At 49.0% G+C, this 15,993-nt stretch overlaps 1 protein-coding gene across 1 annotated transcript; it reads right to left on the bottom strand.

Annotated features, from left to right (window-relative positions):
- Positions 1-1,351: 1,351 nt before the first annotated feature.
- Positions 1,352-13,280, bottom strand: LOC136532390 (MADS-box transcription factor 58-like). Its single transcript, XM_066524999.1, has 2 exons — positions 12,976-13,280; positions 1,352-1,418 (listed from the first exon to the last, which is right to left on the bottom strand). Exons 1-2 carry the CDS (start codon positions 13,278-13,280, stop codon positions 1,352-1,354), a joined length of 372 nt encoding a protein of 123 aa, XP_066381096.1.
- Between the last annotated feature and the right edge of the window lie 2,713 nt (positions 13,281-15,993).

The following is a 15,993-nucleotide window of genomic DNA, read 5'->3' as shown; positions in this document are numbered from 1 at the left end:
CATGTGTTGTAGCCACTATATGGAGTTAAATACACTGGCGGCCCTTAAACTTGTGGCGCTGTGTCACTTAGGTCCATGAACTCTCAAAATCGAAATTTGACTCCCTAGACTTGTTAAGCGGTGCACCGTAGGTCCATACCCATTCCGGAGGCCCTGATTAGGATAATTTTTTTTACAAAAAACACCCTGCTATAAACATGTTCTACGTCTGGCTGGCCACGGCACTCGCGACCCACCGTCCGTCTCCCTCGCCCGTGGCGTCCGCCGCCAGTCGTCTCCCTCGTGGTGCTGTCATAAGCATCAGACGCGCAGGGCGGGTGCTGTCATAGGCTCACAGCATGCATCGGCAGTAGTGGGCTTCTCCTTCTCCCACGCCTCCTGCATGCGGTCCGGGAGGGAGCTGCCAGACACCAGCAGGAGCTTTTCCCACGACCGCTGCTGCACGGGATCACGGCCGGCGTGCACCTCTAACGCCAGCAGCAACACGACGGCGTCACAACAGCCACAGTGGACTCCCGTCCTGGACTCCTGGTGACCACGCCCGAGACAACCTTGCCCTCGCCGCTGTTCACTGGCACGTAGAACACCTTCTCTCTGTCGGACAGGAAACCAGTGTCGATCAGCCATGTCAGTATGGTGCGCCTCTTCACTGTTGTCGTTGCCGCCACGACCGTGCTGCTCCTCCTAGCGACCACATTGCGCCTGCTGCCGCCGCTTGGCAAGGCCGCGGCGTTCTGCTTCCTTCTCCTCCTGTTGCTTGGCGTTGGTAGCGGTAGAACAGGGACGATCTGAAGATCGTTGCTAGCAGCGGCTGCTTCTCGATGACGAGGTTTTTCGCATTGGCGGCGGTGATCGTGTCCTTTCTACTGCCGTTCGCTGCCGCTGCTTAGCGGCGGCCCTCTGCCTAGGCGCTTGGATGACTCCGGCTTGCTGTTGTCCTTGTCCTTGGGCGCACGTTTCCTGACGCGGCCATTCACCGCAGCAGCGACCTCCCCTCCAACCGTGGTCGGCATGGTGAGCACAGGCCATAGGGGGCAGGCGTTGCACCATGCCATCTGTTGCTGACGGTGCCCTCTTCTTCCTGGCTAATCCGGTGGCAATCGTGGCAGCATCAATAATCTGATGACGCCAGCGACAGCACTGCCGTGGACAACGGCGACACAACGGCCGGCAACGCTGCTCCCACTGGCTCCTGGCGCCCCAGAGGTGAACTATGCGACGGACGTCATGGGCACGCAAGCTCCGGGAGCGTGCTGCTATACCAGGGCGTCCGCGACCTCGGGGACAGCATCATGTCCACAGAGGCGTGGCTGGCCAGGCATCCCGGCAGGGCCAGCCCGATCCCATTTTCTCACGCCGCCGCGAGGGAAGCGGCGCCGGGGACCGTGCAGGTGGACGACCGGCCACGAGGGAAGCAACTGCGAGGGAGAACATGTTCACATCCCGTTTTCGTGAGGAAATGGATGGCCACGAGGGATACGGAGGTAGAACATGACTTGGGGTGCTTTTCGTAAAATTTCATCCTAGTCAGCATCTCTCGAAGGGGTATGGACCTGTGGTGCACCGCTTAACAAGTTCAGGGGTCAAATTTCGAGTTTGGGAGTTCGTGGACCTAAGTGGCACAATGCCACAAGTTTAAGGGCCGCCGGTGTATTTAACTCCACTATATGTATTCAATGAAATTCTTCCATAAGTACTCCATCCATCCAGAAAAGAATGCAATTCTATAGCATAGTTCCAAGTCAAACCATCTTATGTGTAACCAAGTTTATATAGAAAAGTATCAATATTTATGATACCAAAGAAGTACCGTTACATTCTTCATTGAATATATTTTTAATAATTATAGCTATTTGGTGACATAAATATTGATGCCCTTTTACATAAATTTGGTCAAACTTTAGATAATTTGACTAAGAAGAGAACTAGAATTGCATCTTTTTCAGGAGGAAGGTAGTATCTTTTGAACTAAATAGCTCTTCTAATTAAGGTCTGGATCCAAATGAAACGATTATGAATATTTTTTTGTGATAGTGGGCTTGAAGGGCATAGTCCAAATCAGGAACCAACAGTATTGAGAAATAACACAAATTAATGAGCTTAGAAAGATGAAATCAAATATATGTCATTCATCAGATTAAGAAGTAACTCCACCTATGTTGTTTCAACATAGCAGGTCCCAAGCCCTGGTAAAGGAGGAGGGTTGTGATAGACGTGGCGAGCCAGCGTTAAATCTAGACATTCTAATGGAGATGAAACCCGAAAGAAAACCGTTGGGGCGTAACCCTCTTAGCGACGCGCTATATTGGAACCTGGGTATAGTATTAAATGAGCAAGGGCCGGGTCGTCACCCCCGTGACGCGCCGTGTCGTGATCTGGGCACGGTGTCAAGTGAGCAAGGATTGGGTCGTCGCATCCTTAGTGGCGCGCTACATCGGTGCCCGGGTGTAGTAAAAAATGAGCACGGGTCTTCGCATCTGAGTCGACGGGTGCGAAGGGTAAGGAAGCTAGTTGAACCAACTAGGATCCGTTTAGGTAGTTGGAATATAGGGTCGCTTACAGGTAAGTTAAGAGAATTAGTTGATACCGTGACTAGGAGGCGTGTAAATATATTATGCGTTCAAGAGACTAAATGGAAAGGGTTAGAAGGCGAAGGAGGTGGACAATACAGGTTTCAAGCTTTGATACATAGGGACAGTCACGAATAGAAATGGAGTAGGAGTTTTGATTGATAAGAGCCTCAAGAATAGTGTGGTAGGAATGAGAAGGCAAGGAGACGGGATTATCTTAGTCAAGCTTGTCATTGGTGATTTGGTCTTGAACGTAATTAGTGTGTATGCCCCTCAAGTAGGCCTCGATGAGAGTGCTAAGAGACAGTTCTAGGAAGACTTAGATGGCCTGATTAGAGCTATACCTAGTAGTGAGAAGCTTTTTATAGGAGGAGATCTTAATGGGCATGTAGGTCTACAAGCGTAGGTTTTGAGACAATTCATAGAGGTTTTGGGTATGGTAGTAGGAATCAGGAGGAGAAAGTTCTGGACTTTGCGGTAGCTTTTCATCTAATGATAGCCAACACTTTCTTTAGAAAGAAAGAATCTCATATAATGACCTTCAGTAGAGGACAACACTCTAGCCAGATTGACTTTGTCCTCGCAAGAAGAAAGGACAAACGAGCATGCTTGGGTTGCAAGGTGATACCAGGGGAGTGTGTTGTTTCTCAACATAAGCTTTTGGTTGCAGACTTTCGTTTTCAGGTGCGTGCCCGTAGAGATAAACAAGTTAAGTTTGAAAGAACAAAGTGGTAAAAACTAAAAGGAAGACGTAAGAAGTATTCAGGGAAAGGGTTATCAAACAGGGCTCTTGGAAGGAAGAAGTTGACATAAACAACATGTGGGAGAAGATGGCAACCAACATTCCGAAGGTGGCCTCAGAGGTGTGTGGGGTAACCAAAGGAAGTGGAGGCGAGGCTAAAGATACTTGGTGGTGGAACGAGAAAGTTCAAAAGGCTATTTAGGAGAAGAAAGAATACTATAGACGCTTGTACCATGATAGGAGTGTGGACAATATAGAGAAGAACAAGGTGGCAAAGAAGACTGCAAAGCGAGCTGTAAGTGTGGCAAAGATTTTTAAAATTTTTTAAAAAACCCCTGTTTGCCGAGTGCCAGCCCGGTTGGTACTCGGCAAAGAATTTTAAAAAAATACAAAATACTTTGCCGAGTGCCAGATCGGGGCCACTCGGCAAAGATTTTTTTTAAAAAAAAACCTCTTTGTCGAGTGCCAGGCCAGGTGGCACTGGGCAAAGAAGTAAAAAAAAGTAAAAAAACCTTTGCCGAGTGCCAAATCGGGGGCACTCGGCAAAGGGGGATTTAACCCCACCGGCTGGGCCGGCCCACACACACTGCACACACGCACACGCGCACGTGCCAGCGCCGCCGCTGCCCGCGCGCCCGCGCCCGCCCGCGCGCACGCACCAGCGCCACCGCCGCCCCCCGCTCGCGCCCGCGTCGTCGCTGCCCGCGCGCCAGCACAGTGCCGCCCACGCGCCCGTGCCAGCGCCTCCCGCACTAGCACCGCGCCGCCGGAGGAAGAGGAGAAAGAGAGAAGGAGAGGAGGAGAGGAGGAAAAGGAGGAAGAGAAGGAGGCCGCCGAAGCAACGGCGCCTTCACCCTCATGCGCTCCTGCAGCGGCGCCGCAGCAACGCCGCCGGGGTGCGGTGCAGCCCCGCAGCAGAGGCATCCCGCATCCAGCCATCTCGGTCACCTTGCAGTGGTGAGCCCCTATGCCGTCTCCGCCTGATGGATGTGGATGCATGAATAGATTAAGATGTCTTGGTTAGGGTGCCTTCGTGGACGCTGGTTATGGTGCATAGTTGCAAATCTGAGGTTTAGCATGGATGGATTGTGGATGCATGGATTGATGTTTGTCATAAATTAATATAGCTTATGGAATATATTAGTAATGGGATACAGATCCTGAATTTGTAATCCCTGATCCTTGCTTATCCTGATTACGTTGCTAGGTGTTCCTTACATAATCTTATGCATGTCGGCCATCGTGCCGTTCATATATATGTGCAGGTCAGCCAGCGTGCCGTTGGTTTTCTTGCAGATTTTGGAAACCTCACCGTGTAGGGGAGGTGCTGCCGAAATTTTGTATTGACAGTTTTATGTTTCTTTTTTTTGTAGAGAAGAGCCCGTCGGAGCGGAGCTGGAGTACCTCGACGACCCCGATGGCCTTCCTCGCCGCTGCGGGTCTGCCTGCACCGCATCGCCTCGCCACTGCACCGACCCGCCACGGCCCCGCTGGCCTGACTCCACCGCCACCCTAGGTATAACCCCTCTTTCCGTATCATGGTCGTAGATCACGTAACCCAGTTAGACATCTCCCGTTCGAAAGAGATACGACTAGAAATATGCAGATATTTCTATATCTAAAACCGTATCTGTTTTGAATTGTCCACGTTTTTTGGACAGCCCACGGATGCGTAGGTGGGGTTAGTTTCTATGGTCTGCTCCGATCCGAGACAGAGTTTCGACATCATCCCCTTTTGTTCTCCGGATACACACTCTCTCTAGCAGGACGTGTATTTGGAGAACAGCGGGGAGGTGCTACCGAAATTCTGTCTCGGATAGGAGTAGAGCATGGAAACTAACCTCATCTATGGATCCTCGCGTGGGATTAGGACCTATCCTCACCTATTAGATAGTAGGAACGTCGTGTAGATGCAATTGATGTTTATATTACTCGTCGCTATATATGTTGAGGATGGAGGACCGTGAGTGGATGTACATGGGCCACGCAAGTCAGGGTCAGGTCACCAATGAATGGATTAACAAGATCGATGCTTTCTTGGAACGGGCATTTAGCGTGGCTGCTAAAGGAGCGAGTAAAATTTGTTGTCCCTACAACAAATGTGCAAATAGGAAAAGACAAACGAAGAAGGTCATAGGGGAACATCTTTGAAAGAATGGATTTACGACAGACTATACCTGTTGGGTCTATCATGGTGAAGCCGATCGTATGAAGAGGAGGTGGCGAGACCACGCATCGAGGATTATGATGCTGATGTCGGGGTAGCAGACATGTTAAATGACTATCATGAGGCACAGTTCGTTGAAAGACGTACGGAGGAGGAGCCAGAGGCAACTGCAAAGGCGTTCTACGACATGTTTGCTGTGGCACAGAAACACCTTCACGGCCAGACAAAGGTTTCTCAACTGGATGTCATTGGACGCATAATGGCGTTAAAGTCCCAATATAGCCTGAGTCGAGATGCCTTCGATGGTATGTCGACAGTTATTGGCAGCCTGTTTCTGGAGGGTCACCTTCTGCCAAAGAGCATGCACGAGTCACAGAAACTCCTTCATGCACTTAAGAAGCCGTATGAGCAGATACATGCTTGCCCGAAGGGGTGCTTCCTATTTAGGAAAGAATACGTGAAAGCAAAGTACTGTCCAAAGTGTAAATCCTCTAGGTTCCTAGAGGTAGATTCTGGTAATGGCCAGAAGAGGTAGCTTGATATTCCTGTGATAATCCTACGGCACCTTCCGTTCATACCGAAGATCCAACGGCTATACATGACCGAGGAATCCACGAAACAGATGACATGGCACAAAAATGGCAAACGATACAATCCTGACAGGATGGTACATGCATCCGATGGTGAAGCATGGACCCACTTTGATGGCATTCATCATGAGAAAGCTAAAGAGGCTCGTAATGTACGTGTTGCGCTGGCAACAGATGGGTTCAATCCTTATGGTGACTGCCCCATACACATGTTGGCCCATGTTCATTATCCCCCTCAATCTCCCCACCGACGTATGCTTTCAACGACAAAACGTATTCTTGTCGTTGATAATTCCTAGACACCCGGGGAATAATATGGGTGTGTTCATCGAGCCTGTGATTGATGAATTGGTCCGTGCTTGGGAGAAAGGGGTATGGATATACGATCGAGCTACAAAGAAAAACTTCAAAATGCATGTTTGGTACCACTACTCCCTGCACGACTTCCTGGTGTATGGGATATTCTGCACCTGGTGTGTTCATGGGAAATTCCCATGCCCAGTATGCAAGGAAGGTCTGAGGTTCATTTGGTTGCAGAATGGTGACAAGTATTCATCGTTCGATAAACATCGGCAATTCCTCCCTCTTGACCATGCATTCAGATGAGACATCAAGAACTTTACGAAAGGTGTCATAGTGACAGACCCTGCACCACCGATAATGACTGGTGCCATGGTTCATGAACAGATAGATGGTCTCGTGGTCAATCCAAAAGGTGGTTTTGTGGGATATGGAGAGCAACATATGTGGACTCATAAGTCAGGCTTGACTCGGCTCCCCTATTTTGATGACCTTCTCTTTCCACACAACATTGATGTAATGTACACTGAAAAGAATGTCGCCGAGGCACTTTGGGCAACAATCATGGACATTCCTGACAAGTCAAAGGACAACGTTAAGGCTAGAGTGGATCTGGCAACGTTATGCAATAGACCAAACCAATATATGAAGCCTTCTAGTCGCGGCAAGACATGGAGAAGGCCTAAGGCCGATTTTGTCTTGAGCAAGCCCTAAAAGAGGGAAGTACTAGAATGGATCTAGACATTAATGTTCCCTGATGGGTATGCAGCTAATCTGAGGAGGGGAGTGAACTTATCTACTATGCGAGTCTTAGGGATAAAGAGTCATGACTACCACATATGGATTGATCGGCTTCTTCCGGCAATGGTTCGAGACTATATCCCTGAGCATGTCTGGCTAGTGCTGGTAGAGTTGAGCTATTTCTTTTGCCAGCTTTGTGCCAAGGAGTTATCTCAGACTGTGATTGCTGACTTGGAAAGAACGGCACCTGTGTTGCTCTGTAAGTTGAAAAAGATCTTTCCACCCAGCTTCTTCAATTCGATGTAGCACTTGATTTTGCACCTCCCGTATGAGGCACGAATAGGTGGGCCCGTGCAGGGTCGTTGGTGCTATCTAATCGAGAGATGTCTAAAGGTTCTTCAAAAGAAATATAGAAATAAATGCAAAATCGAGGCTTCCATTGCAGAGGCATACATTCTGGAGGAGGTGACGAACTTCACAACAACATACTATGGTGACAACCTCCCTAGCATGCATAATCTACCCTCTCGTTACAATGCTGGCAAAAATGAATCGAACCTCAGCCTTTTCCGAGGGCAACTCGGAAGCGCAAGTGCATCGACCCCCAAGACCTTGAATCATGAAGAGTGGCGCCATATCATGCTATACGTGTTGACCAACCTTGACGAAGTGGCGCCGTACATGCAGTAAGTTCTCAACAAACTTGTTAAATACGTCGTCACTATTCTGCATCCGACCCCTTGTTTCTCGTTGGTACAGGGAATTTCTTCATGAATTCTAGCGTCAATCAAGGGATCCTACCGCGCAGCAGCTAGATACCCTTCTTAAATAGGGTGCAGGAAATGGAATGCCCGATTTCATTTATTGGTTCAAACGGAAGATACCGTGCAATTTAGCTCGTACTTAGTTTGACATTCTAAGTTACTCGTACGTGCGAATAATATAACGATGTATCCTGCTTGAGCTTGCAGGGCCAGAGGGATGCGTCTATGCGTGCCGAGTTGAGACAGGTTGCCGATGGCTTTGCCTATAGGGTTAGGTCATTTTCCGGTTATGACGTGAATGGATATCGCTTTCGCACAACAAGCTACGAGCTGAGTCGGCCCAATCGAAGAACCACAAGTTTCGGAGTTTTTACGCCCGACGTTGATGAGGTCAAGTATTATGGAAGAATTGAAGAAATATACGAACTCAAGTTTCATGGTTCCAAACCTTTTAATCCCGTCATATTCAAATGTCATTGGTTTGATCCTGAAGTAACGAGACGAACATATTGTAATCTTGGTCTAGTCGAAATTCGACAGGATGTCGTCTTACCAAAAGACGATGTCTATATTGTGGCCCAACAGGATATGCAAGTTTATTATCTCCCATATGCGTGTCAAACCAAAAGGCATCTGAAGGGTTAGGATATTGTGCACAGGGTATCGCACACGGTAAAGTGCCTGTCCCAAACGATGAAGATTACAACTTAGACCCAAACACATATGACGGAGAGTTCTTTCAAAAAGAGGGAATAGAAGGGAGGTTTGAGATAGACTTAACCGAAGCGATCGGAATGGAAGTAGACAATGAAACGGTTATTGAAGATGACGCTGGAGATGAGGTGCAAAATGTGAAGGACTTACAAATGCTTGAGCGATTACATTTAGACAATGGCAATGGCAACATTGCTCATTCGGGTAGTGTTGATTAATTCGACATGATTGATAGTGATGATGAGACTTATGATGCAGCTAATCCCGATCATGAAGATTATTTCTAATACATGTAATACTATTTTATTTTGTAATTACATTTTGTTTATTTTGCATCTCTTTCTAAGTACTTGTTTATCTATGCTTATTGGTTTACTCTTTTTAATTGCAGGTGATTGAACAAAGATGGTGGGCGGTGGGATGAGGAAGCTAACATTCTTGTATCGAAGGACAAGCACCGCTGCACCGGGGGAGAGTAGGAGGAGTAGCCGCAGGAGGGAGCCGTCGCCTGCCACCCCATCGCGTGAGGAGGAGTAGGTGCCCTAGGAGGACGCCGAGGAGGCATAGGAGGACGCGTAGGAGGACAAGGAAGAGGCGATAGCAGGGGGTTCTGCTTCCTCTAGTTCGTCGAGCGTCTACTTGCGAGGTCCCGCGAGCCTCCCTCAGCGACCGATACCTCGTGAGAGACGCCCACTGATTCAACCCAAGGGGGAAAAGTAAGTAACTTTAGATGTTATCACTACTTTATATGATATGTTGAAAATCAAAATAAAAACTAATAATTTTTCTTAATCACTTGGGCAGGAACTGGACGATTGTGGCGAGTGAAGGTGCTCACACACGCCAAGTCAATGGCATCCTCGGTCTTCTGTGCAAGGAGGACTTCCCTATCCTGGTTGAGTACGCCGGAGTGACAGCACCGGCCTACTCGTTTGACCACTACACCGCCGCCCCCAATGCTGCAGATCGGGCCCGCAGGGTATTCAACAACAAGGCGGAGCGGGTGAAGTAAGAGCTGTGGGTAAATCCTCCTCGCACTACATTGCTCAATACATCGCATTCATTGGACATTCTTGAAATAATGAATGGATATATCGTGTTTGTATGTAGGATTTCTTTAGATGCCAAGACAAACATGAGGCCAGGGCAGATGCAGTGGCTACCAAATGCTGCAAAAAACTCGTCGTGGACATGCATTACAAGGCGTACATCCAGGCCGTCGTAACTTAGCACGGGACTGTCCTTAGAACGAAGGTCACCAAAAGGGACGCAAGGAGCATGACACTGACCCGAGACCAATACCTGCAAGTAAATATAGAACATTAATACTGATTCCTTTTGAGATTAAGTAGGCTTAATTTCATCTTCTAATATGTCATGTACTTGATGGCCTATAGATGATTCCTTATTGGTGCGCCGCGCATCCCCAGTGCTGGGAATAGATGATGGACAAGTGGTGCTCACGCGAGTGGGAGGAGACGCACAACTTGTGCCGGGAGCGGCGTTTGATGATGCTAGGTGTAGCACACCATCAAGGCAGCCGCAGCCTTAGCGGATACACAGAAACATGGGTACGCGAATTCATTTGTTTATTCTAACGCTCAATTCTGCATGATTTCTAATCATCTTGCTGTTTTTCTCGCAGTCGGCGTCACATGGTGACCAGTCTTGCTCCATCTTCAAGGCATTTGCTATGGCCCACAAGGGCAAGGCGACGTCCGACGTCGACTACAACCCAGAGGACAGGGCCGAGGCGTACAGCAATGCGACCGTCCACAACCGCCTCAGTGAGTACACATCGATGTTAAGGGAGGTCCATGGGCCATAGTACGATCCGAGCACTGAGGACCTTGATAGAGAAGTCATCATGAGAGTGGGAGGAGACAAGAAGCATGGGCGGTACTGGATTGGCGATGGCGCAATCGACTCGGCCGCTACTCCCAGTCTCTCCCAGATTCGAGCAAGAGCCCGGCCATACGACCTCGGCAGGACACTTCACACCACCGGATGGAGGCACTTGAGGTTATTCCTGGTTTATTCGTCGTTCATTGGTTTTTTCATACCTTTCCTTTGCATTATTGTAATATTGGGGTGAATATATTGTAGGCCCAGCTGGAACAAGAGAGGAGGATACGGGAGCAGATGCAGGCGAAGATGGAGAGGGTGGAGGCCGAGCGGGAGGCCGAGCGGCGGAGGATGGCAGAGATTCTTCAGTACATGCAAAGTCTTGGCGCCGCTAAGGGTGTAGTTCCGCCACCTTCGCTATTCGCTCCACCTCCTCAATATTCTACTCCTATGAGTATAAATGTTTTAGTTTGTATGTTCATGCTTACGGCCAAACCTAGTGGAGCATGAAAGTTTTATTCATGTATGGTATATATTTATCTTGTCTCACACATGCAATCTCTTCTTCTTTGTGCAGAATCAATCGGCGGCATCGAACGATCCTCATGCTTCAGCGAATCCTTCACCAAATCAGTGATGATACTTGTGGTTGTTAATGGTACTTCTATTTGCAATTGTGGTTGAAGATGATGGAGCACTTGGATTACTTGTGAACTTATTTGTGATATATTGTGAGGCATGTGACGTTTGTGATATATATGTGACGTTTGTGATATATATGTGGTGTTGGTGATATATATGTGCTGTTGATGATATATATGTGATGTTGGTGATGTTTGTTATATGTATCTTCTGTTTGTTTGGATGGGATGTAAAAAAACAAATAAAAAAGACTGTTTTCAGTCACTTTGCCGAGTGCAATGGCCATGACACTCGGCAAAGTGACTACCTGGGAACTACCTGGGAACATGCTTTGCCGAGTGCAATGACCATTACACTCGGCAAACATCACATATTTGCCGAGTGCCACGGGCCAGGCACTCGGCAAAGGTCGCCTGTTTGCCGAGTGTCTTGTCGGCGGCACTCGGCAAAGTGGCCACCTTTGCCGAGTGTCTAAGTCAACGGCGCTCGGCAAAGCGGGTACCTTTGCCGAGTGCTTGACCTTGACACTCGGCAAAGCCGCCGTCACGGTGGCGCTCGCCGTCACGACCACTTTTCTTTGTCGAGTGTCGGATTGGCACTCGGCAAAGACTTTGCTGAGTGCCCGATAAAGTGCACTCGGCAAAGAGGTCTTTGCCGATAAACTGTTTACTGAGCGCCCTTTGCCGAGTGTAACACTCGACAAAGGCTTTGCCGAGTGTATATCGCCCTTTGCCGAGTGCTGCCTCCGGTAGTGATCTGCGTTCAAGTTACAATACATGTTCCGGTACGACTATCTGTCGTTTGATCAACTAAGAGTTATCTGTAATAATAGGTTAGCATATAGACATCGTTTGAGTAGAGGGCTATTTTTTGTTTTACATTTTTATCTCTTCAGATGGAGAATTACTTTATGAGCGCTAGCTTTAGGTAAAAGAGATTTTGCACAATGATGCAAAAGAGAACAAGGGCATGCGTGGGAGAGATATACAGTGTTTGTTGACTGTATTTCATGTACTGTTGATTACAAAGAAGTTGTTTCGTGTAATCATGCTACAGCTATAGGTTTATGAATTAATTGCTAATTGCCACTAACTAAAGAAATGGAGAATAACCCGATTCATATAGTAGTTCTGCATTTGCAGATGCAAGTCAAAGGCATGTCGCTGACCACTGCCAATTGTACGAAAGCACGGTGTACGAATGAACTGATCGCCACAGCGAGCGAGGTACTGTTTCTTTTCTTGGGCATTCTGACTGGGTATTGAGAGGTTTATCTTTTTACCTTTAGAAAGGGCCGGTCCGGGAGAATAAAAAATGAATTGAATGAAGAGTGAAAAATAGAAAAACAAATACATATAGCTAGTGCTAGTTCCGTTATTGTTCGAATTAGTGAGCAGGATTCTCTACTACTTGCACTTAATTTACCGGTCAGTCTACGTATGTATCAGTGTTGTAATCTATCTAAACTCCAAGAAATAATATGCACGAATTGATGAATGTTGTGGATCTAGCAGTTTACTGTATCTGTATGATATACTCCCTCCGTCTAAAAAAAACATAATTCTAGCTTTTAACATGGACAAACGTAGCGTTTTTGGGAGTATATACATGCTTGTGGGATGCAGAAAGAAAAAAACAAGCGATGATGAATGGATAATCTGCATATGTCGCCGCGGCATTAATTCTAGCTATTTCATGCACACACGTACTGGACGTGGATTAATCTTGGAATTAGTAACCAAAAACACATGGCCGGCAAAGAGAAGGAAGTAGGCACGTACGGCTGATGACGAAACGAAGCAAACAAAAGAGGAATGAAGAACAAAGGCCATGGCGCGACCTGCGGTTACGGGCGGCTAGGGCAGGCGGACCAAGGAAAGGAAAGGAGAGTAGTACGTACTCGGCGGCGGAGGCGAACTGGTAGAGGCGGCCGCGGGGGGAGAAGACGATGAGCGCGACCTCGGCGCCGCACAGCACCGACAGCTCGTACGCCTTCTTAAGGAGCCCGCTCCGGCGCTTGCAGAAGGTCACCTGGCGACTCGTGGAGTCCTCGATCCGGCGCATCTCGCGGCGCCCGCGCCGCCCCTGCTTGGCCGCCTTGTTGGCGGCGTTTCCGTCGGGCGCCGCCGGCGCATCCATGTCCATGGCGGCCGCAGCGGTGGCCATCACCATGAGGTGGTCGGGTGGTGATGGATGGATCTGCATGCCTTGCCCGGTGGCGAATCGGAGCGGAGGGGGTGGGAGGGGAGCTGCAGGTGCCTGCCGGCCGGTCTCAATCTGGTAGCGTTGGGGATTTGCAGGGATGGCATTTTTGGAGGAAAAAAGGAGCAGTTTTTATTACTTAGAAAGGAAAGGGTCGACGAACCACAAATGGCAACAGCTGGCTGGCTGGCCAGTGGCGGACCCCTGAGCCTATATTTTTCCATTTTGGCGCTAACACGATGGGCAGGCCTAGACACAGCATGAAAAAGCATGGCCCCGGCCCAGGCATGGCTATAGTGCCATGTCTGGGCCGCCATTTCGATCCATGGTACCGGTCTAAGCATGGCATGGTTAATAGATCGGCATGGCTGCGACACGAGTTAGGGCCGTTGATCTGCCTCACGTGCTCCTCTCGACCGTTGGATGTGCCCATTGGAAGGGGAAGGGTATATAAACCGCCTCGCCCCCGTCGCCCCGTATCCCACCTAAACCTAATTCATTTTGAGCGTCGCTCTCTCTCTCCTCTCTGGCTCTCTCCGCCGATAGAAGTCCGGGGAAACTCTTCGTGGGTACATCCGGTACTTCTCCCGATAGTGCAATGAGCTGCCCAATGTTGTCGACGCCGACATCATAGGAGCCTTCCTGTCTGGGACCACCTACGAGTCCCTAGTCCATAAGCTAGGACGTAAGGGCCCGTGAACCACCAAGGACCTCCTCGACGTCGCCACCAGCCATGCCTTGGGCGAGGAGGCAGTCGGAGTGATTTTTGACCGTCTCAAAGGCAAGGTGAAGCGGGATGAGGAAGCCAATGAAGGTGCCTCCAACCGTCCCAACAAGAAGAAGAACAAGCGGTGGCACGAGAGCTTGCTCGTGGCCACCGCCAACCGCAAGGGGGATCGAAAGCCCACCGAGGGTACCTCGAACCACTTTGAGAAGCTGCTCGAAGGGCCATGCCCGAACCATGCTTTCCCTATTAAGCACCTATACAAGGATTGTGTCCTCATGAAGCGGTTCTTGTCCGGATGCTCCAACAAGGGGGAGCAAAGGAAGAAGCCCAAGCAGACCGCGGACAACGCCGAGGGGAAGGACGGTGGCTTTCTGATGTTGGATGCCTACCTCATGATCTTCGAAGGGTCGACGGCCTATGACTCCAAGCGCCGCCAGAAGCTTGCTCGCCACGAGATCTATTCGGCCGAGCCGGCCACACCTACTTTCCTCCAATGTCGGAGTACGCCATAACCTTTGATTGAACCAACCACCTAGAAAGTGACCCATAGCTAGGAAGATATCCGCTTGTGGTTGACATGATCATCAGCACGAAGCGGCCCACCAAGGTGCTGACGGATGGAGGTAGCGGCCTCAACATCATGTACGCCGAAATGCTCGATGCCATGGGCATTGACCGATCACGCATCTGGCCAACCAGGGCGCCTTTCCACGGCATCATACTAGAAAAGCAGGTCGTGCCACTTGGGTAGATTGATCTGCCCATCACCTTTGGGGATCTGACTAATTATAGAATGGAGACCATTACCTTCGAGGTAGTCAGGTTCCATAGAACCTACCACGCCATCTTGGGACGTCCATGCTACATGAAGTTAATGGCCATCCCTAACTACACCTATCTAAAGTTAAAGATGTTGGGTCCACGTGGGGTCATCACCATCGGCATCTCCTTCCAGCGCGTCTACAAGTGCAAGGTCAAGTGCTATGAACACGCCGTGGTAATTATCGCCTCCAAAGAGCTTGCGTCCATCAGGGAAGAGATCGTCAAAGAAACACCCAACCCTAAGTAGTCGGCTAGGTCTTTCGAGACTATAGAAGGCACCAAAGAGGTCCTCATAGACCCCAGTGGCTCCAAGGGCAAAGTGGTGTGCATTGGCACCACACTTTTCTTCGAATAAGAAAGCACGCTCGTCGACTTCCTCCGCGCCAATAGAGACTTGTTTGCATGGAGACCCTCAGACATGCTAGGCATTCTGAGAGAAGTCACTAAGCATACCTTGAAGATTAGGCTAGGCTCTAAGCTGATAAAGCAGCGCCTGCGTCGCTTCGACGAGGAGAAACGTAGGGCCATCGGCGAAGAGATTGTGAAGCTTTTGGCGATTAGGTTCATCAAGGAAGTATACCACCCCGAGTGGTTAGCCAATCCCGTTCTTGTATGAAAAAAGAGTGGGAAATGGAGAATGTGTGTTGATTACACGGGTCTCAACAAAGCATGTCTAAAGGATCCATTTCCTTTGCCACGCATAGACCAAGTAGTCGACTCGACCTCAGGGTGCAAAACCCTTTGCTTCCCTGATGCGTACTCCGGGTACCATAAAATCATGATGAAAGAGTTCGACCAGCTCATGACGTCTTTTATCACCCCATTTGGATCATTCTGCTATGTCATAATGCCATTCGGTCTGAAAAACGTAGGGGCTACGTACCAACACTGTATGCTCAAGTGTTTTGGGGATCCCATCGGGTGAACCATTGAGGCCTATGTGGATGATATTGTGGTCAAATCCAAATGGGCTGATTAGGTCATAGTCGACCTAGGTCAAACTTTCACGAAACTCCAAGCAAACGACATCAAGCTTAACCTTGAGAAGTGCGTTTTCGGGGTCCCAAGGGGTATGCTGCTGGGTTTTATCGTCTCCGAGCATGGCATCAAAGCCAACCCAAAGAAGATCTCAGCCATCACGTGAATGGGCCCGATTTAGAACATAAA

Source organism: Miscanthus floridulus, unplaced genomic scaffold (assembly GCF_019320115.1).
Source record: "Miscanthus floridulus cultivar M001 unplaced genomic scaffold, ASM1932011v1 fs_60, whole genome shotgun sequence".
Lineage (NCBI taxonomy): Eukaryota > Viridiplantae > Streptophyta > Magnoliopsida > Poales > Poaceae > Miscanthus > Miscanthus floridulus.
Note: the sequence above shows the minus strand (reverse complement) of the source record. Positions and strands in the feature narration are given on the sequence as shown.